The following is a 22,158-nucleotide window of genomic DNA, read 5'->3' as shown; positions in this document are numbered from 1 at the left end:
TCAAAAGACCTTAAAGAATATAAAACCAAAAGCATTTACATAAAAATACACTACAAATCTGAGTATTCATTATCCCTGTCGTTCCCATTGTGGGTCAGAGACAGAAATCTCCATTTGCATGAATGGCCCACAAGTTGCTGTTGTGTCTGTTGTAGTGGCTACTGGGATGAAGTGATATGTGTATAGCTCATGGTTGTCTCAGACAAATGATACGCTGGGGTAATCTTTATTGCTAATGCTTGGATTCATGGAAAGTGTAGAAGTTGACAAGTGTATTATGTAGCTTAGTGGCTCCTGTTCAGCCCAGTCTCGTTAATCAAGGAATCAGGCAGATTACAAAGTGGTAATCCCTAATCCATTCTTATCCCTCCAACTGATTAGAAGCAGGGAGGGCAGGAGATGGAGCTCCTGCCGATTCTGTCTGTTCAGTAAGGATCAGAGGAGTATATGGTTGCTCATCATCTGTCTCTATTCAGGCTGCAGAAGCCAGCTGGTTCTAGCTCTAGTATAATAGATAAATCTGAGAATATGCATACTTTAAGAAAAGAGTTTTTCAAATTCTGAATGAAAGTAATAATATAATTTGGGTGTGTTTTACTAAAAACAATTCTCAATGAAAACTATTTAATAATATATAATTAATTAGAAATATGTTTTGACCATGTTGGTTGCAGGTATGTAGGATGAGGACTTTTTATTTTATTTACCTCTGACCACACAAAGCACATCACCGGGAAAGTTTTCCCTTTTTCCATTTAAAAAAGTTCTCTCACAGACCTAGCCATTTGGTTTTGTTCAGCTGAACAACAGAAAAAAAACTGAATAAATATTTATACTTTTTTTCCACCAACAGGTATTTTAGGTGAAAAAAAATCCCATGTTAACCTTTAATGCCAGGCTAATGGCATTAAAGGCCAATATGGGATCCATGGCAAAGCTGTTATCTCAATGTTAACTAAAGTAGAGGATGACAAGTGTAGGAAGCTTATCAGGTTCTTTGTTCATAACCTTACCCCACACTCCGTCCCGCCCTTTGTTCCTCTGTGCAGTTTATATGTTATATCATGTTTGTTGATGAAAAATGCATTAAAAGAAATCCATTGCTTCAGTAAAAAATGCTTGCAGTACATTTATGTAGCTGTAAGGGATTTCACATGAGTAAGGAAGAGGGGAGGAAATAAATGATTGTCATCACTCTTACATTTTAGATCTTTTTTTAAATTAATATCTGTACAATACAACTATTGATAGATTGGTAAAAAGATATGACCTATGTTTCTGTAGCATATTTGTATGGCATTAAGATGAGCACCAGCACTATTTTTCCCACTTAAAACATATAAACAGATAGAGCCTAACATGCTAAACAGAACTCAGCGGACACATAGAGGAGGTGAAGTGAGTGCAACTTATTGGCTTACATGTTATTGGTTCACTCTAATCCTCATTTCCAAATAGGTAAAATACTGTGATCTGAATGAATGTGGTGTCCTTTTACTCAGAGATCTTGCAGATAAAATGTGTGGTCTTAACCAGAGAGCCAGAAACACTGCATGCTGTTGCATACCAAGGTGAGTAAAGTACAATTGGATTAAATAATTATAAGCATATTTCAGTAATGTGTCTGTTGATATGATGTTTAGACAACCTATAAGTCCTTAAATGTTTAGTGCCTAACTGCCACCACATAATTTATTTCAGATGAAAGAAACTCTTTGATATGTGCTCTTTTTCTTGATATGTACTGTAGAGAAAAGTGTCAAGTTTTCTCATTAAACGTTTCATGCTCAAAACCTGATTTAAAATACACCCCATAGAAACCTTTCTATGGGGTACAAAAAAAATGACCTAAAGCAGAATTATTCTCACCCCATAGAAACCTTTCTATGGGGTGAGAATAATTCTGCTTTAGGTCATTTTTTTTGTAGACTAACAGGATTATATTTTAACTTTTCTTTTTTTTTTGTACAAAGGAGGCAGTATGGTGATCTCACTGTGCTCCTGAAGAATTTTTTACACTAACATCATCACATTTTTAAGTGATGTTCTCCTAGCCTGCCAATTTTTGTCAAAAATAGCTCAGTAGGTCATTGGCAGATGTTTGAATGCACAGTACCTTGCTTTAAATGTATCAACAGTTTTATCCCTGAATTGTTTGCTGTGTTTTTTGGCATCAATAGTTATTTTTTGTACAGTTTTGAGTTATTTTCAAAATAACAGGTGCCACTGCTCATTCTAAATATAAGATATGATTTACTGTTATGTTCTTGCAGGAAAATAAAACTCCCTCAGTGAAAACATGTCAGGTGGCATTTTCATCTTTATCGTAATGCTGCTCATCCTTCCCCCCATATATGGGCAGTCAGTTCTTAGACAAAGGGGCTTTAAAATGTACGAAAAAGAGATGACTTGGAAAGAAGCCCAGTCTCTCTGCAGGAAACACCACACTGATCTGGCAACAATAAGAAATAAAGAGGAAAATTCTGCTTCAAGTTCTTTTGAAGGATGGATCGGATTGTATAAAGAGAACAAAGATGACGATTGGAAATGGTCCAGAGGGGATAAGATTGCAACTTTCTTCAATTGGTATGATGGCGGTAAGTAGAAATTAACATTTCAAGGTTTGTCTGGTTGGAATTAAAATTATCAAAGAAATATAGAGCTGTTTTGTTAAATGCCCTGCGATGGACTGGCGACCTGTCCAGGCCATACCCCACCTCTCGGCCGTAGACAGCTGGAGACAGGCACCCCTCGTGACTCTGTTTGGGATAAGCGTGACAGCAAATGAATGGACAAATGGATGTCTTATTAACACATCTCATTATTTTCACTATCCACTAAATAATTTCCTGTAACTGCAAAAAATTTGAATATTTCATAAATATGTGTCCGAAAATGTTATGCGAGCAAATTAGCAAAAAAATATATAGAACATATCTGAAAGTGTTCTAGTTTATTGCGGTGAAATTTAAATTAAAATGAAATAAACTCCTTTAACATCTTCACAGGGGAACAACAACTGTTTATTAGAAAAATAACCAGTTCATGAATAAAATAATCTGAAATCTCTCAAGCATTCAAAGGATACATTTTTCAGTTAATAATTAGGGCAATAATGAAAATACATTAATTCTCAGAATTACTATTAATTACAGAAATAGTTTTTAATGGTTCAGTTGATAAACAGAACTGTGATGATTTTAGCCAGAGATCTGACCCACATACAGGACACACTTTTTAGAGCAGTTAAGAGATCTGGAGACAGAATCTGGAACAGAACCTTCTAGGGACTGTGACACATCAGCTCTCTGGAAAACACAACAAAGGGAGGAAGGAGAATGTTTGCTTTTAGGAGATGAGCAGTTTCCTAGGAGGAGATACAGGCTCATGAAAGCTGGTAGCAGAATATCCTTTTTCCAGGATTAATTCAGCTTTTCTGAAGCCAAGCAGCGGAGGTGGAGGAGGGTAAGCAGGGGTCTTAGAAGGTACCATGATGGAAGTTCAGATGCTTGAAGTAGTAATGGGACATCTGAAGTCAGTCTTTGAGGCATGTGCCCAGTAAAAAGGGAGCATGTCTAATCAAGCCCCACAATTATGCTTTTGTCTTCTTGCAGAAAACCACCTGACCGGCAACAACACCATGGGTTTGCTCGATTTTAAACGCTGCGACCTCCAAGTACCCGGTTCTATCTGGACTGGATCCTTCGAGGTCCGTGAAATAAGGAGGCCGAAAGAGTTTTGGCAGTGGTTTCAAAGGTCCAACGCTCTGTCGCCTAGCGACAATTATGTTTGACACACCGAACTTTTCCCTACTGTTTTTATTTATTTATTTATTTTTTTCATTGTAAAGTGAACAAATACTACACTTATGAGAATACATAGTGGAACAAAGGTGACAACCACCTGTAGCATGAATAAATAATCGCAAATCTAATATAAAAGGGTTAGAAAGATATAAGTACATTTAAACAAATGTGTAAAAAATATATCAGAAAAATTATATTCAAAACAAAAAATACTTCATTAAGCAAATTATACAAAATAGCAATAAAAAAATAAAAATTCTATCAGATTCATAGTCCCCACACTGCAGATACAGGTCCTTCTTAAAATATTAGCACTAGCTGAAATATTTCAGGTATTTTATTGTCCTAATACGGATGATTTTGGCATACAGCTCATAAAAACCCAAAATTCCTATCTCACAAAATTAGCATTTCAACATCATTGCAGCCCTGCCTTAAAAGGACCAGCTAACATCGCTTTAGTGATTGCTCCATCAACACAGATGTTGATGAGGACAGGACTGGAGATCAGTCTGTCATGATTAAGTAAATATGACACCACTGGACACTTTAAAAAGAGGCTGGTGCTTGGCATCTTTGTTTGTCCTCTGTGAACCATGGTTATCTCTAAAGAAACACGTGCAGTCATCATTGCACTGCACAAAAGTGGCCTAACAGGAAAAAGAATCACAGCTAGAAAGATTGCACCTCAGTCAACAATCTTTCGCATCATCAAGGACTTCAAGGAGAGCTTACTCAGGAATGGTAGCAGGCAGGTGTGAGTGCATCTGCACGCACTGTGAGGCGGAGACTCTTGGAGCAAGGCCTGGTCTCAAGGAGGGCAGCAAAGAAGCCACTTCTCTCCAGGAAAAATATCAGGGACAGACTGATATTCTGCAAAAGGTACAGGGACTGGACTGCTGAGGACTGGGGTAAAGTCATTTTCTCTGATCAATCCCCTTTCCGATTGTTTGAGACCTCTGGAAAACAGCTTGTTCGGAGTAGACGAGGTGAGCGCTACCAACAGTCTTGTCTCATGCCAACTGTAAAGCATCCTGAAACCATTCATGTGTGGAGTTGCTTCTCTGCCAAAGGAGTCGGCTCTCTCACAGTCTTACCTAAAAACACAGCCATGAATAAAGAATGGTACCCGAATGTCCTCCGAGAGCAACTTCTCCCAACCGTCCAAGAGCAGTTTGGTGATGAACAATGCCTTTTCCAGCATAATGGAGCGCCTTGCCATAAAGCAAAGGTGATATCTAACTGGCTCAGGGAACAAAACATAGAGATTTTGGGTCCATGGCATGGAAACTCCCCTAATCTTAATCCCATTGAAAACTTGTTGTCAATCATCAAGAGACGTGTGGACAAACAAAAACCTAGGAATTCTGACAAAATGTAACCATTGATAGTGCAAGAATGGACTGCTATCAGTCAGGATTTGGTCCAGGAGTTGATTGAGAGCATGCCAGGGAGAATTGCAGAGGTCCTGAAGTAGAGAGGTCAACACTGCAAATATGGACTTGCTGCATTAAAAGGTTTTGTTACTCATAATATGATTGCAATTGAATTTCTGTATTTGATGACAACATCTGAAATACACACATGAAAACCAGAGGGCAGCAGATCATTTGAAAATATAATATTTGTGTGATTCTCAATACTTTTGGCCATGACTATAGAGCCTTGCTTATAGCCCAACAGTCTCTAGAAACACCTCTGTATACAAATGTATAATAAAACAATGGGAACTTGGATGGTGAACAAAATGTAAGACACCCACATTGTCTGCTGCTAGTGATCAGTTGGCATGAATTTAAACATTCCACCAAACAATTAGCCCGAACAGGGGAAATTTTTAAATTCAGTCAATGCAGGATTTGTTTATTCTGTTTTTTCCCCCAATATTTTCTGTCCATTTTTTCTGATTCCTTTCTTTTCTTACTTTTCAGAAAACAGAATCATTTCAAACTAGCAGAATAACAGTTACATATAATGACATTGTTAGGAAAAATTGTCAGTCAGATTATCATAGGATTATCATCTGCAGAATATAATATGTTTTTATTCAGAGACTTTTTAAGAAAAGTTTGTGCATATGTAAATATCTACAGAACTGACAATATGTTTTCATAGGTCCTGTTCCTGTATATTATTATGATTCAATCTTTTTCCCTATTTATTACAGAACCAGATTACAATGACCAAAACCGTGTCTCTAAATTCCTATCAGAAGGCCAATGGAGAGATTGGGAATGTGACAAAAGATTTAAGGTCATATGTCACGATGAGATTCTGGTTCTGGTGAAGGAGAATAAGACATGGGAGGAGGCTTTAGAGTACTGCAGAGCTCTTGATGGAAGCAGCTTTCAGTTGGCCACCCTGCTCACTGTAGATGACCACAACTCTGCTCAAGAGCTCGCCCAAACTGCTACCACTGATGAGGTAGGCTGTTTTTCTGAGATGCTCTTCTGTGGCTGACCAGATCATACTGTGTCTATGTGAAACTCTCTGCTTAATCTTGGTAGATATGGACAGGTCTACGTTACCTAGGTGATGAGTGGTTCTGGGTGGGTGGAGAACTTGTACTAAACCAGGACCTTACAAAATGCCCGGCATCCCAGTGTGCTGTTCTGAAGCGGACCCAGACATCCTTTAGGATCAAAGTCTGCAGTGAGAGAAGAAACTTTTTCTGTTACAAGAAATCTTAAAATACTTAAACTTCAAAATTGTATTTATCTTTAAAGCCTTGAGTTATGAAATGTCCCTATATTTTAGAAACTGTTATATTTTCAGTCGCTTTTTGACAAAGACTTTTAACTGTCATCTGTTTTTTTTTTTATTAAAAATTTGTGAGTTTTAGATTACTACCTATAAACATTTACATATAAATCTAATCTATTTGGAAACTTTGTAAGCACACTGGCAGCTCCCAAATGACCAGGATTCACTTATTCAAACAGAGTTTGAAAAATCTACCTTTTAGCATATGACAAAATATACAGGAAAATATGTTAGTGGGTTCAGCTAAGGCAGGACGTTTGTAGTATTCCTGTTTTTTCTTGTCACAACAAGGGTATAACAACTTGCTAACAGTAATCGTGTAATCTCAGTAATCGGTGCAAATGTCTACACTGACAAAATAATGCAACCGCTTTTGGTATTTACTTAATCATATTTAGTTACTTTAACACAATTGCTTTATGTCCTACTCTGCTACAATTTTGTTAAAGTATATAAATGTGAAAATTAAATATGAAAAGTAAATATGTAAATGCCAAAAATGGTTGCATTATTTTTTTCAGTGTAACTGCTAACTAACTTTCATCATTGCTGTTTGAAAAGAGTTTTACCCCATAATCTATGTCTAAGACATGGCACAAGGCTCAAAAATCAGACAGACATAAAGTTATTATTAAGTTATCGCTAGACTTGAGGTGAAAAAGGTTAACCATCTAAATAGTGAAATTAGGACATTCCATTTGAAAGTACTGCTGATGCCATCCTTTTTTAGAGGTGGACTGCTTGTTCTTGAGGTGGTGAATTACATTCATATAGAAACAACAAATCTGCTAGTGGCCAATTATTGGCAGTCATACCCCTTCAACCAAACAACAACAGCCTCTGCAATGGGCGTAGGTTTGCATAGGGACCATAGGGACATGTCCCTACCAACATTTGGAACCGACCTAATTGTCCCTACCAATAATTGGATGTGAGCAACATGTTTATAATTTACAGCAGTTGTTGCAGCAGTAGCTTCTTTTCCTCTCGCAGCTCCTCTGCCTGCTCTCTCCTGTCCCTTTCATGTAGCAGCGCATGGAACTGTGCTGCGCTGTTTAACTCAACTCTCATTGGTTGTTCTGCCTTAAGTTCCGCCGTCTCTCCCTCTGATTGGCTGTTTTCTAGTCCGCGTGTGCTTGGAGCACAACATTGGAAATGTATTCACATTAGAATGCTGCGGTTATTATTAGGCTACAAGTCCCAATAAAAAAAAATTAATATCATGTACACTAAAAAACAAAAACCTTTTTTTTTTTCTTTTATAAAACAAAATATTCTGAGTCAGCCAGGAGTTCTGAAGACTGCTGGAAAATTGGGCAAATAAAGGCTGTAAGCCATCAACATTTCTGATTCTTAGCCACAGCCAACTAAAAAAGAAAATGTGAGGGTTTCCTTTTTACCGATATTTAGTTGCTGTTACTGTTTTCATTTTTTGATGACTCTTTGAGGAAGTTCAGGTATAATTATTAGCAGGTGTTATTTCTCTTATAGAGTATAACAACAAGAAATGGTGGCTAAACATCTGCTGTTTATCGTTTAAAAAGCATAATTAGGGTTCCACATAATAATAGTAATTTAATTGACTATTTCTACTTCTAGAAATAGGATAAAGACAAGAACAAACAGATGAAGAATATCAACATTCATTTTATCTTACATAGATTTTCACGCAGTCTATAAGTAAATTAGTACAAACATTAATGGCTGGTAAAAATGCTTGAATATGGCTGTTTATTTTTGATATTATTAAATTACAGATAAGATAGTGTTACATTGTCTTTTATAATTGTTAATAGTGATTTTATATTTGAATACACTTAGGCTCATTCTTAGTGTTGTGTTTGTAGATGATGCCACTGAAAAAGAAAATTTACATAAGGAGCTATTTAAACAGTCAGACAGTAAGCAATATAGGATGGTGATAAAAGGTTGTGTTACATTTAATCCTTTACTATTAAAAATGCACTTATACATTATATGATTATAGGAAACACAGATATCCAGTAATAATGATGCAGGGCAGCTTGTAGGTGAAGCAGCTGCCCTTCAGTGCTTCAGGTGATGTCTAAATAAACCAGGTGAAACTAAAATATTTCCACATGAGGAGTTCTGGATGGAGAATATTGACAGACAAAAACATTTTTTTTAAATATTAGTTATACCGGTATATATATCTATATATATATATCTATATCTATATCTATCTATCTATCTATATATATATATATATATATATATATATATATATATATATATATATATATATATATATATATATATATATATATATATATATATATATATATATATATATATATAGTATTTTTACAATTTTGGTATAATTACTGATTTAAGTGGGTTGCTCTGTCGGGGAAAGGCACATTTTACATTTAGATTATGTTTTATAGTCATTCTTCAGTTAATGATGAATCACTAAATTAGTTGACAATTATTGAAATAATCAATTAATATAATTATTTTTTTCAGCCCCAGATAAAATACATGAATTGGGCGACACCGAGTAACTACAGCCCAGATGTTCAACTTTTATAGTGTAAGTTAATATTTTAATGAATGTATTATTTTGCTTGATATAAAGAGAGCATAGTAGGTAAAAATATAAGAGTGGGTTTACCTCTGCATAATTGTATATCTTCAAAAGAAAATACTGTATTTACCTTCTCTCTTAGTCGTTCAAATGAAACCATTTTCAAAGTGGAAAACAGTCCTAATTCCACATTCATCAGAGCCTGTGATACTTCAAACATTGATAAACAGCATCTAATGAGTGTAGTGCTTATAACATTTTTATTAATGTAGCAAAATTATGCTTTTCTCTTTTAACAATGAATTGCTCTTATCAGTACGGATGCTCACATCGAGCATAAAAAAAGGCATGCATATTGCATAGCACCAATGACACCTGACCAATTGTGTCCCTACCAAAGTTCAAATCAAACCTACGCCCTTGGCCTCTGCACTACATGAAAGGCATTGTGGCAGCAAAAGTAAATATACACTAGAAGGAGACTAGAAGGAGGTTGGGAGTTCTAGCAAAGGAGTAAAATTTCTCCTTCTGGTGTGCATAGCAGTTAACCATGATTGATGTACCATACTAACAAATGCTGGACTGCCTGGGTCGACTACAAGCAGTCATATGCCTTAATCACACATACGGAGTCCATGAAGCTGTAAAATATCAATAAGACACTCCTCCTTAAAGATCTATGGCAGGGCCCAAAATCGGCCCTCGAGGGCCACTTTCCTGCCGGTTTTAGAAGTTTACCTGCTTCAGTACAGCTGATTCTGATGATTGAAGTTCAGCAAAAGCCTGTTAATCAGGTCGAAATGGAAAAAGTTCTGTTGAAGCAGGGAAACCTCTAAAACCTGTAGGACAGTGGTTCTCGAGGGTCGACTTTGCAGATAGAAGACATCCTGAAAGTTAATTTAAAGCTGTTTATTCCACACTGAAAGCTGTTTTTTTATGTTTGGCAAATAAAACAAAAAAACCTTCAGTCAGAAAGTATTTATTTTGATTTTAGTTTGTGTGTGTGTTTGTTGTCTGAAGGAAATAACCGTGTGTTTTAATTATGCAATCAGACATTGACTTTAAATTCATGCTTTTGCTTCTGCCTTTTGCATTTAGTTTCCTTTTCCATACAGCTTTTTTTCTCATAACAGTACGCTCAAGAATTTATCTTGAATATAAGAACATTCATCTGGATTTAGATTTAATGGCATTGACACTTTTGATAGTTTATTCACTATCCTTTTCCGGTTTCATACATAATTGGAAAAAAAGTTAAACAAGCAGAAATATTTACAGACCACCTGTAGGTGAATCCCTGACTGGTGGAACCACACAGGAGTGGCAATAGCTTAATGGAATATTAGCACCCTTCCAGGGTGTTAAAACACATGTTTTAACATGAGAAAGACAAATTTTCAGGCAATGACTCCTTAAATCACCCATTAATGCTACACTAAAAAAAAAAAAAAAAGTTAAAATTCCCAGTATTGGTGATGTATGTTAAAAGTACAGTCAATGCATCAGTTGCTTAGTCTGAAAACAAAAGTAGTGGTCTTTGGAATTGTAGCATAAGATGCAGAGGGGTTGGCGGTTTGAATCCCAGTTTAGGATTAAGCATGTTATTCCAATTTATGCACATATAAATGTTCACATAGACATACATGCAAACATATAACTACATACACATGAAAATACACCCAGCACCAGAGATGGGAAGTAACGAAGTACAAATACTTTGTTACTGTACTCAAGTAGATTTTTCTGATATTTTTACTTTACTTTACTACTTATTTTTATGGCGACTTTTTACTTCTACTCCTTACATTTTAAAAAATTGGCTCGTTACTTTAGTTTTGAATCATTTCAATGGAGTTACCGTTATTATTTTTCACATCATCAATACCAAATTCAATCTAATTGGATGGGAATCTACGTTGCATTTGACGCACCACTACAAGATGAATTGACAGATTGGCGGTATTCATTTGCGGCAAATCATTGCAGCTTGGTGGCGGTGGCATTAGCATAGTAGTATGGACGACGAGATGATTGAAATGAACACAACGGAGATCTAGTCCTATTGGCAGACATCCATTTAAAATGTAGGCAACGGCATGAAAAAAGTGGTTTCTACTTTTACTTTTATACTCTAAGTAAATTTACAAGTACTTTGTTACTTTTACTTGAGTAAAGAAGTTTAATCATTACTTCCACTTTTACCAGAGTATTTTTTAACACAAGTATCTGTACTTTTACTCAAGTACAGAAAGTGAGTTCTTTTGCCATCTCTGCCCAGCACATACAATGAATTAATCTTGTTAGCATGTTTTAAAAGGATAAATTCACTGATTTCAATGGGAGTGTGGGAATGTGCTGGCCTCAACCCCAATACAGCTATAAGGGATGGAGGAATTCTGACTTTTCCGAGAGGTCGGCAGGACATTCCAAACTTAATTAATTTATTTTTTTTGAAACGGTGAGAAATGTTCAACCAGCTTGCCTCAAATATTTTTAGATTTTAAAATTAATATAGAGGTAACAGTTTGTACTTGGGGACAAAGGTGGATTTGGGTTTTCCACTTAAGAACATGAAAACCTCCACAGGGAAGTGAGAGGACTCCCCTATGATAAATAAGGATAAAGGACTAGGGGCATGGCTGTAGGTATCGCCAGAGGATACTTGATTTTACCATTTATCCATGTTGACACGTTGTGCATATTGATTATGGGCAAATTACTTGTGGATGATGGATAAAATTTGCAGTTCCAACATAATAGAACTAGAGACAAGGTTCCAAAAAATCTCCATAGATCCAGAGAAAAACAGGTTAAAATTAGCCTAAGTTTAAAGGCAGTGTTTTAACCTTACTTCAATGATGTAACTGTCGGTAAGCAAAGACAGCAGATGCTTACGACCTCTTCGGGCCCCCCATCACTGACACCTGTGGGGCGCCCTATGCAACTGTAGAATAGGACGTTTCTTTGCTTATGAAATGGTGCGGAAAATTCACACCTGATACTGAAGTGACTGACCGCATCAGACCGTATTTATACCGAAACACATGCCAGATTTCAACATGATGGTGAGCCGTTTAAAAATGACACCAGTAGCAAAGCAGTGGTATTTGTAATTACTATGTTAGTAACTGTGTATAGTTCATTGGACGGTTGGTTTAAAAATACACTTTAACTATACTCATATAATGTTTCAAACCACAATAAAGATCTTAAAAGAACAATGTATTTGAGTATTTTATTTTTTGCACTACGACTTGGAATTATGAGGTATGGGTTATGATGAACTGACTGAACATATTACGTACGTAAGATGCGTGCAGCATGCAAGACGTCACACCAAGATAATGTTGCTTATGGGCCTATAGTTGTGTCGTTACGCCAATGCCTTACATTAATCTAATAATAATAATAATGATAATTAAATCATGTAATGATAATAATGTTATTATTGTATTTTTATTTTTGGAGTGCTTTTAAAGACTCCAAAACCTTTATAGGAAATAAATAACGCATAACTAATAACTGCAAATTAATAAAGTAAGTAGGGCATAAATAATGAAGTAAAATTAAAAGTCGTAAAAATTAATGGATAAAAAATCAAAAGTGTGTTTGCTCTAGATGGGATAGGAAGTAAAGGGGGCAACAAGATGACATTTCTTTCCTAAAAATGGTTTGCATTCATTTAAAACATCGGAAAACTCTTCGTTCCACTAACATTTGTTTTTTTTCTTCCTGCCCTTTCATGAGTATTCCTAACCTGACAACAGCCAGATGCATGTCTCGCTCCGCCTAGCTCCGCTCACATACATCTGGGAACCCGCCATAGGAATTGCCTTTACTGAAGGCTGGGCCTTATCAAAACTCCTTGCATATGATTGGATAAGCCACTTGTCTGTCATCTTTATTGACGTGCTATTTCAACCACTCACACCGAAGCTAACCCATGACGCTGTGAGAGGAGGAGCCATTTCGTAGATCAAGCTCTTGCCAAATTCGGTCGGGAGAAGGGCGAAAACATTGTATCCACCAACAAAAGCCTTCAAAGCCGTTCTCTGATGTTCTTTTAATGAAACAATATCAGATAGATTGGACAACACAGAAGAAATAGCAGCATCAATGCTAACGCTTGCTTCCTCAATGCGAGCCGCCATTGTTGTGGAATCTCACGGTCGCTTCTCCACTCCAGGACACACCCGCCCTGCGTCCTGATTGGACAGACCATAAATTCGGTTGGGGAAATCACTTTCAATGAGCGGGTTCCCAGATGTATGTGAGTGGAGCTGGGCGGAGCGAGACATGCATCTGGCTGTTGTCAGGTTAGAGTATTCCCTGATCTGAGTGGAATGCTCTCTCTCCATGTGGAATTCAGACCTGAAAGGGGTGCCCCCCTTTCATCATACTTGCTCGCCTGACATTAGACCAGGGAACCGTTGACTGCCAGCAGAGCCCATGGGCTCACTGCCGTGGCCCCCTGGGACCCTGGCACTATAGTTTGGCCCCCCGGGCCCTTCAAGTGTTGGGATCTGGGAGCTCTTGTCAGTCCTTCTCTGGTGGTCTGTCTGCCCTCCTTGGGCCTCAGGAGGGCCCATAATCCAGTGCCTCTGGAAACACGATCCCCACATTAACTGGTCCAGCTCACAGATTGAATCCTGGAGCTCATCCTGTCTTTACCAATGTTTACAGTCAGCATTTTCCTCCCAGCCTCACTGTTCTCCACAGCCCGTTTCAGTGTCTGACCTTTCCAATTTTCCCTATGAATATCACAACCTACTGCATTATGTATCGCAAAGAAAGCTATCCTCATGAATTGGAAAAGTAAGGATAAACTCAATCAGTATATAGATCTGTTGTTGGATCATATTAATCTTGAGACAGCATCTGCATCCCCATCCGACCGATCTCTCTGGGCTCATTCCTGGCAGCCTCTTTGCGTGGCCCGGCAGGCCGGGGCCTTGCTGGGGCTCCTGCCTGGGGGTCGGGCGCCCCTGGGGCCTCAGATCCCTGGGGCCCAGGGCCGGATTTACTTCAGGGTGGCCGGCTGCCGGCGGAGCCTGCGGACTCGTCCCCGCGGCGCCGACATTGCGGTGACTGTGGGACTTCCTCGGGGCTGTCTCTCCTCCTCCCTTGGTGGAGGTCGGATTTCCTGGGCTGGACCCTCCTTGATGCCCTCGCTCTTGGGATCCCTTTGGGCGCCTGGGGCTTTGGGTCTCCCGGCGCTGGACTCAGTGCTCTGGGGGGGGCCTCTTCGGCTCTCCACAACCACTATTGAGCATTTTCTCTATGGATAAACTTTACATGCACAAGTGCACTCTAACAAACAACTACAGGTGCTTAGTTCCAGGTACTCAGAGATTCACTTCCATACAGAAAGCCCACACTCTTATCTTCAGGTAACACAGAGTACATGTCAGACTAAATAATAGTACTTCAGTGATAGTTTCAAGGTGTTGCTTTATTGTATGTCTCGTACCATGTCTTTCGGTTGTGACGTTTTTTTTTGCATCTTGTTGCAGGTTATGAAGCAGACTGAAAATGTTTTGTCATTGTCTCCTTTCTATCTCCTATTTCTTTCATCTTTTCTCTTTTTTCTCCCTTTTTCTTCTTCTGTTTTTCTTGTTCTGTTCTATTTACATTGCAATGTCCATATAAAGTGTAAAATTCCCTGCATAATTATAATAAAGCAATTTATATGCATGAAACAAGTGTAGCCATATGGTAATTGCCATACTGCTACACTTGTGATAGTAAAATCTGTTGGGCTCTTTTTGGCATCAAGACAATTATTCTTATTGCCACATTTCCAGACAGGACACTGGAGAAAAAAAAATGCAGAATAGAATTTAAAATCCTCCTTCTCTGATTGTTCCTTATGCTCCTAACAAAGCACGTAGCAGGTTTACTAGTGGTTCCTAGAATTTCTAAAAATAGAATGGGAGGCAGATCTTTTAGTTATCAGGCTCCTCTCCTGTGGAACCAACTACCAGTTTTAGTCCGTGAAGCAGACACCCTGTCTACTTTTAAGGCCAGGCTTAAAACTTTCCTTTTTGATAAAGCTTATAATTAGAGTGGCTCAGGTTATCCTTAGCGATCTCTGAAGTTATGTTGCTATAGGCTTAAACTTCTGGAGGATATAGGGACCCCCATTTCATCATTCTTCTTCACTCTATCTGTATTCTCTCACTCTGCTGAATCTGCTAGTTCAATCTCTAACCTTCTGCTCTCTCTGCTTTTTCTCATAGTACCTTTGCCTAGTCTGTTCCTGTTTGGCTGTGACTCCATCCTGGAGAGAAATATCAGCTGTGCTGCTTCCAACAACACTCTTGTGTATAGATGCCGGAGATCGGCCTGTTTTCCAGTGTAGTCCTGTTTTTCTGACCGTGACTGGCTGGATGAGCTCTCTTCATCCTCTGACATGGGAGCTGGCTCGGAGCTTGTCTGCCTGGCTGTGTGTTTCCTAGACGGGGCCGCCTTTTACAGCTGCTTTTTGTATCTCTGCTTCTGTCTCCTTGAACCCCAGTTGGCCTCAGCAGATGGCCGCTCACACTGAGCTTGGTTGTGCTGGAAGTTTCCTCCTGTTCAAAGGGAGTTTTTCCTCTCCACTGTCGCTATAAGCATGCTTAGTGTGAGGGATTGCATTTGAGTGAATGAGTTGATGCAATCAACTGGTTTTCCTTAGATAGAAAACTTTGAATCAATTTGACTGTATGATCTGGTTGAACTGTAAAATACCTTGAGATGACATTTGTTGTGAATTGGCACTATATAAATAAACTGAATTCAATTAAATTAAATTGATTTTACAAATTTTATAAGTCAGCATTAAAATTCCAGCATTAAAATTCCAAATTAACTGTACCAAATTAAACATTTTATCCTTTGTATATGTTATAGTCTTTACTTTTCATGGTATAAGGTATAGGAATCAATTGTCATAAGATTTAACATAATATACAGTGATTAAATCAAAATATCAGTTTTAAAGAGCAGATATTACTTAAACATTTATACAAGTTAATTGTGGAGGAAAAGAAGCTATTCGATGTGTGAATGACTGACTAGAATGGGAATTTTACATTAAACCAAAAAGTGCTTTGGTATTACCTTTGAAGTATGTTGTTTAGGATTCCCACACTTGAAGAGGATGTTGAAACAATGCAGTAGCCATTATAGATCACATTGTTCACATTATAGATCACAAAAACATTATAGATCACAAAAAAACTTATTTTAGTGAAACACTTTGGTCAAAGAGGAATGCAGAATGTTCTCAATAATCAGTAATATTGTAGTTGGGCAATGTGATGTGACTTATCTCCAAAGGTTGGAGGATAAGCAAACATCTCCTGAGTTTGTGCTTTTTTAACTATTTAGTTTTCAAACAGTTGATAACTATGGTGGATAAGACCTACAAATTCACAGTAAATACACAAACATGAACCAAAAAATATGCTGCAAAAACAAATTTTTCATGGGTTTTGATTAGGAACTGACAATAAATTAAACTCAATAAAAAAAAATATATATTAAAATAAACCATTTTTTTCTCTATTATAAAAGTTAACTAAAGTTAGTTAATGCAAGTCTGCATCTTTTGTCCTAGTATAATGATTTTATATTAGATTTGTGTCACATGACCTAAAAGCTGTCATAATAAAACACTAATTTTAAAGACAAAATGTTAGGGCTCCAGTCTGTGTGGTCTGTGTTTTTTGTATGTATGTCTTCCTTCCTCCACCAGGGGGCGCCTGGTTCTGATTCTCCTCCTCGCCTACCTGCAAGGGGTTATCTCATTAACAGAGTGCTCTTAAGCTGCTGACTGCTACTACCTCGACGCCAGAGTTTTTGCCAGTTTTGGTTAGCCAAGCTGAGTTTTGCTGAGTCAAACTAAGTTTTTGTCAACCTGAGTCTTTACGTTGTTTTTTTGTTTTTGCCTCTCGGCAGGAAGTCATCCTGCAAACTGGATTTTCGTACCTTCTCTCCCTGGAAGGATCTACTGAGCTTAAAACTGAGCTGGGGATACAAACCGGAGGTTTGGATCCACTTTCCCCTGAGGAATCGTTTGAGTTTCACGCTGAGCAAGGGATTCATCAGCACCACAGTCCGTTCAAGTACCGCAGGAAATCTGAGTGGCAGTCAGTCTTCTCCGTTCATCTACAAGCAACCGCATTCTGGGTAACCCTGTCCGTAATTGTACAGCTACAATTACCCTGTAAGTGGATATCTGTCCTTCATAGGACCACTATATTCTATTCAACAGCACATAAATAAGTAGATGTTAATCTGTCAAGCACCATCCATGCCCATTCTCCTTTACATAAAGCATCTAAATCTGGGGTTACTAACATGTTGCCCGCAGGTACCAAGTAGCCCCAAGGTCGTTGTGCTGCCATGAGCCTGATCTAAAATAGACCTATTCATCCTTAAGCTGCATCTACAACTTTTTATTTCTACAAAGCTTTTAAAATGTGTTTATATAAAACAAAGTAGAGGTGAATGCAGAATTTTCTAGTTCAGAGGTCTTATCTGGTTGTAGCCTTTCATATGACACTACACCAATGAGGTTGGTTACAACTGATATAAATACACCCCAATGTTTAAAGCACTTTCTTTGTTTTGGCAGGTGAGACCATCAGGTCATTAATTTTTCAATACCAGGTTGGAAGCACAACACTGGGTAGGATAGCGATGGAGACCTGCAAAGCCCTTAATGCTGTGCTGCGTAATGTTTACTTAAAGGTAAATTGTAATGAAAATTATGTTTTCGTTATTTTTAAAATGTTTCATGGTTTACTGAACATTTGTTAAATATATTCTACAAGTTAATCTAAAGTCTTAGTTGCATTTTTTTAGTCCTTGCGAAATGGGTTATGAAAAAGTGTTTATGACATGGAAAACATGTCTTCACAAAATATTTATTTCATACATCAAATTTTATGTTTCACAGACAACATCAACTGAATCTGAATGGAAGGTGATTGCCAGAGACTTTGAAGAGAAATGGCAGTTTCACACTGCTTAGGAGCAATAGATGGGAAATATGTATTTATTCGACCCCCTGGCAAAAGCGGAAGCATGTTTTACAACTACAAGTCAAGTTTTGCCATCTTACTTATGGCAGTTGTTGACGCAAACCACCGGTTTGTGTATATTAGGGCAAGGAAGAGCGTCTGATGCCGGAGTGCTCACTCACTTTGATCTTAGAGATGCTATGGACACAGGCACACTGACTGTCCCCCCTGATGACACCTTGCCAGGCACTAATAATCCGATGCCCTACATGCTAATTGTTGATGAAGCATATCCCCACCGACCAGATCTTATGAAACCATATCCCTTTCGGAACCTAAACACCGATCAGCGCATCTTCAACTACCGTCTTCAACTACCCAGAGCATGCCGTGTTGTGGAGAATGCTTTTGGAATTCTGGTGAATCGGTTCTGGTTTTCAGATTCGCCTGGATCCAGACAAGGTTATCACCATTGTCTTCAAATGTCTCTGTCTACACAACTTCCTCGGACAACATAAGTCTGAGGCCTACCTGGCTATGTAGATTCAGAGGATAAAAAACTAACAGCTGGTTCAATGAGCATGGGCAAATGAGGGGGCACTTTGCCAACACTTCGTCTCACCAGCAGGAAGGGTGTCATGGCAAGAAAACATGGCGTAGGTATTCTCTAGCTGTTCGGTGGTTTGGATTTGGCATTCAAGGAAAGTTGCTCATCTAATATTAAAACCTATTCTCATTATGAGTGCGTATGAAATTGTACGAAAAGTTATGCACCGTAATTTCGTACGTTTTGGACGTTTTTTTCGTCGTATGTGCATGCACATCTGAGGCACCATTCGTGAATATAGAATATAAATTACAATTAGCCCTAACCCTGACCCTAACCCTAAGATATAAAACAGCAAGCAATGTAGTTAGAGACCTGAATAAGTGATGATTGCACTGTTTTTCCCATTTTTACGTCCGTCCGTGGATCTGCCAGCGCATGCGCACTGATGTGGTTTTTTGAGGAAAAACGTCCAAAACGTACGAAATAGTGTGCATAACTTTTCGTACGATTTCATACGCACTCATAATAAGAATATGTTGAATATTATTGGTGATGGAAAATAGTGCCTGCGTCTAATTTAAATAAAAACAATAGATTCTTTGCCGAATTAATTAATGCATTTATTTATATTTTTAACAGATATTTAAGATTTATGTACTGTTCACATAAATAGATGGTTTGAAAACTGAATCTTTATTTAAGTTAGTAGTAACACAAAGTAACAGGTGATGTGCCTTTGGATCAACCATTCATTTTTTTTATAAAACTTGTTTTTTATTTAACTAGATTTCCCTTCACTCTTCTGTTGTAGACATTGCTTCCGATCTCACTTTTGTTTTTTGTTTTTTTATAATCTATTTTAACATCAGATCTATCTTGTCTGTTGAATATTATTTTGCTTGATAAATCTGCAGTAAATCTGTAATTTAGATTTTGTCAGTCAAATTGCCCAAATGCATACACATACACTGGTTTGGGAGTGACGGCCTAGTGTTTAGGGCATAGAGCTAGGAATCCTTAGGTTCTGAGCTTTTATTTATTATGAATAATAATAATTTTTTTATTATTCATAATAAATAAAAGCTTCTTTTGATTCAGTTTCTGATTAATTATTTGATTAAATTATTGTTAATGGTGTTGTAAATAACTGTTGTATACAATTCCCAGCCAGCTGGGACACCATAGCACTGAAACTAATAAACCTCAACTAAACTAAACAAAACTACAATGTTTGAAGAGGAAACGTGATTGAAAAACATATCACTGTTAAGGATGGAGTTGTGTTTGAGAACCAAATTTAATCTTAAAGAAATTGGGATGTGATCCAATTAACTTTTCAGTCATTTAGAGCAATTGGAATGTTTTCAAATCAATTCACAATGCAATCCATGAGGCGAATAAAACATTATTTGACCAAATAATGTTTTATTAAATAATTTGCTTAATGGGGAACTAGTAACCTTTAAATAAAGGCTTCTTTACCCTCTTTGAAATGGCTAGCAGCGAATAGACATGAGGATTCCATTAAATGACTTTTGGTCATAATTCGGTAATCCAAATGTAATGAGCATATGAGGAAACACATGAACACTAATGTTATATCATTGTTTAAACCCCTTACTGAAATAAAGCTAGTTCAAGCTTCAACAACAGCTCAAAACATATTATTGTAGCATAGTGCACCATGCAATCCATCCTGTTAGCTTTGTCTTTACTATCAGTAAACACATGAAATGATCAATATCATCAAAATACATATTGTTTAAATAGAATCTGTTCATAACCCTGCCAGACCTTATACCTCTGTTCTTGTGCATTTTGGAAGTTTTGAGTTTTCATCCAGCAGCAGCTTAGCAAGGCAATTCTTTCTTTGAACCATGTGGCCCACACCAAGTGAAAGGCTTCTTCAGGTTATTTTCCCCTCCAGTCCGGCTCTGTAAGTTCTGAAACTCAGAGAAATGTGTTACAAAAAGTCTGCTTTGCAGCAGTTCGGTTCTGAAATTTCAACCATCATGACTTATCCTTGGTCGTTCTGGACACCTGGGCCTTTGGGCCTGGCGCCATGGTGGTGTCCTCTTCCAATGTGAACCCCCAGGCAGCTCTACGGACAGAGAGAAATCCTCTGTGCTGTGTTTTTTACTGTTTTCAGCTCAGTGGGGGGGCCAAGGCACACCTCTGTGGGAGGGGTCCCGTGGAGAGAAGAAAGGTCTCACCACTGTTTTATAAGCTAAACTGCAATCTCTTCTACAGTGATCATGATATGTGAAACATGGACATTAGTTCTCAATGTCCAAAATTATTATCAGGGTTTATGGGACAACAATGGTTTATCCAGTATTTATTTATTTGGCATAAATAAAGTTTATTGAATTAGGTGAAAAGGTCAAAATGTCTCAAGGAAGTATCTTTTTCATCTAAGGTCATCATTTAGGTACATCAACCATTGTTTCACTGGTTCGCTGTTTGTTTAAAAAAGTAGACACACATATTGTGAGATATCAGAATCAGAAATACTTTAATAATCCCAGAGGAAAATTACTTAAAGAGGAATATTACTTAGAGGTAAATTACTTAAGATATACAGAAGGGTTGCGATTGACAACACATCTGTTTAACAAAGTATATACAAAACATTTTTTTTGGATGTCACTGGCTCATAGATGTATTTGAATGTTCCCTTGTTTTGAACCTTAACATTTAAAGCAAAGGATAAGATCATTTGCCTTTCATAAGCAGAAGGGTGTAGACCAATTTCCAGCAAAAACTGTGACAAATTAAACAGCCCCACTAACAGAATGTCATTTCACACCAAGAATCAGCTTTCTTTTAACCTGATTGTATGCATAATCAAGTGGTTTGACAGACAAAGTATTCACAATTTCTGTACACACGTTGACAAAATTATTATAAGCATTTTTTAAATGAAAGAAAACCCCATAACAGAAATAACCAGAATATGACAAAAGTAGTAATAAATAAATTAGAAATATCAAAAATTGTGCACATGAAGTAAAATTGATTTTTAAGCAGGCTTTAACAGAATGAATTATATAATAAACTCATTAAACTAGCCTGGACAAAAATGACGGTATCCTTAACTGAGTAGTTAATTGTACAACCTTTTTATCTGAGAGGCGCCATTGAAACTTTCCTTTTTGTGAAATTCTCCCAGAAGGTTTATGGCTGGTCAAAACAAAATTTGGCAAATTCCAGGCTCGCCTCTTTATGCCTGTTTGCTTTTAACAATGGTTTCCTCCTTGATCCTCTCCCATTAAGTCCACAATGACTCAAACAACAGTGGTCAAGGAACAACTGGGGTGTTCCTTGACTTTAAGCAAGTCAGTGGAGCAAGGGTGTGACTTTGTTATTAAAGTTGGTGGGGACACTCTACAAGTGTGGGTGCTGCAGCCACAGGACCCAGCGACTTCCATTAGGTTTTTTGATATTCTGCAAGAAATGAGTACAAACACAAATGGGAAAGCC

At 37.6% G+C, this 22,158-nt stretch overlaps 1 protein-coding gene across 1 annotated transcript; it reads left to right on the top strand.

Moving 5' to 3' along the window:
* The first annotated feature begins 1,520 nt into the window (after positions 1-1,520).
* LOC119797421 (secretory phospholipase A2 receptor-like) lies at positions 1,521-18,668 on the top strand. The gene is made up of 5 exons (XM_038306484.1): positions 1,521-1,571; positions 2,274-2,597; positions 5,974-6,230; positions 15,357-15,416; positions 18,567-18,668. The coding sequence occupies exons 2-5, from the start codon at positions 2,300-2,302 to the stop codon at positions 18,666-18,668; spliced, it is 717 nt and encodes a 238-aa protein (XP_038162412.1). The 5' UTR covers positions 1,521-1,571; positions 2,274-2,299.
* Positions 18,669-22,158: the final 3,490 nt, after the last annotated feature.

This window comes from Cyprinodon tularosa, unplaced genomic scaffold (genome assembly GCF_016077235.1).
Source record: "Cyprinodon tularosa strain WSP-4 unplaced genomic scaffold, ASM1607723v1 ctg582, whole genome shotgun sequence".
NCBI lineage: Eukaryota > Metazoa > Chordata > Actinopteri > Cyprinodontiformes > Cyprinodontidae > Cyprinodon > Cyprinodon tularosa.
The sequence above is the reverse complement of the archived record's forward strand: the minus strand, read 5'-3'. Positions and strand labels throughout refer to the sequence as shown.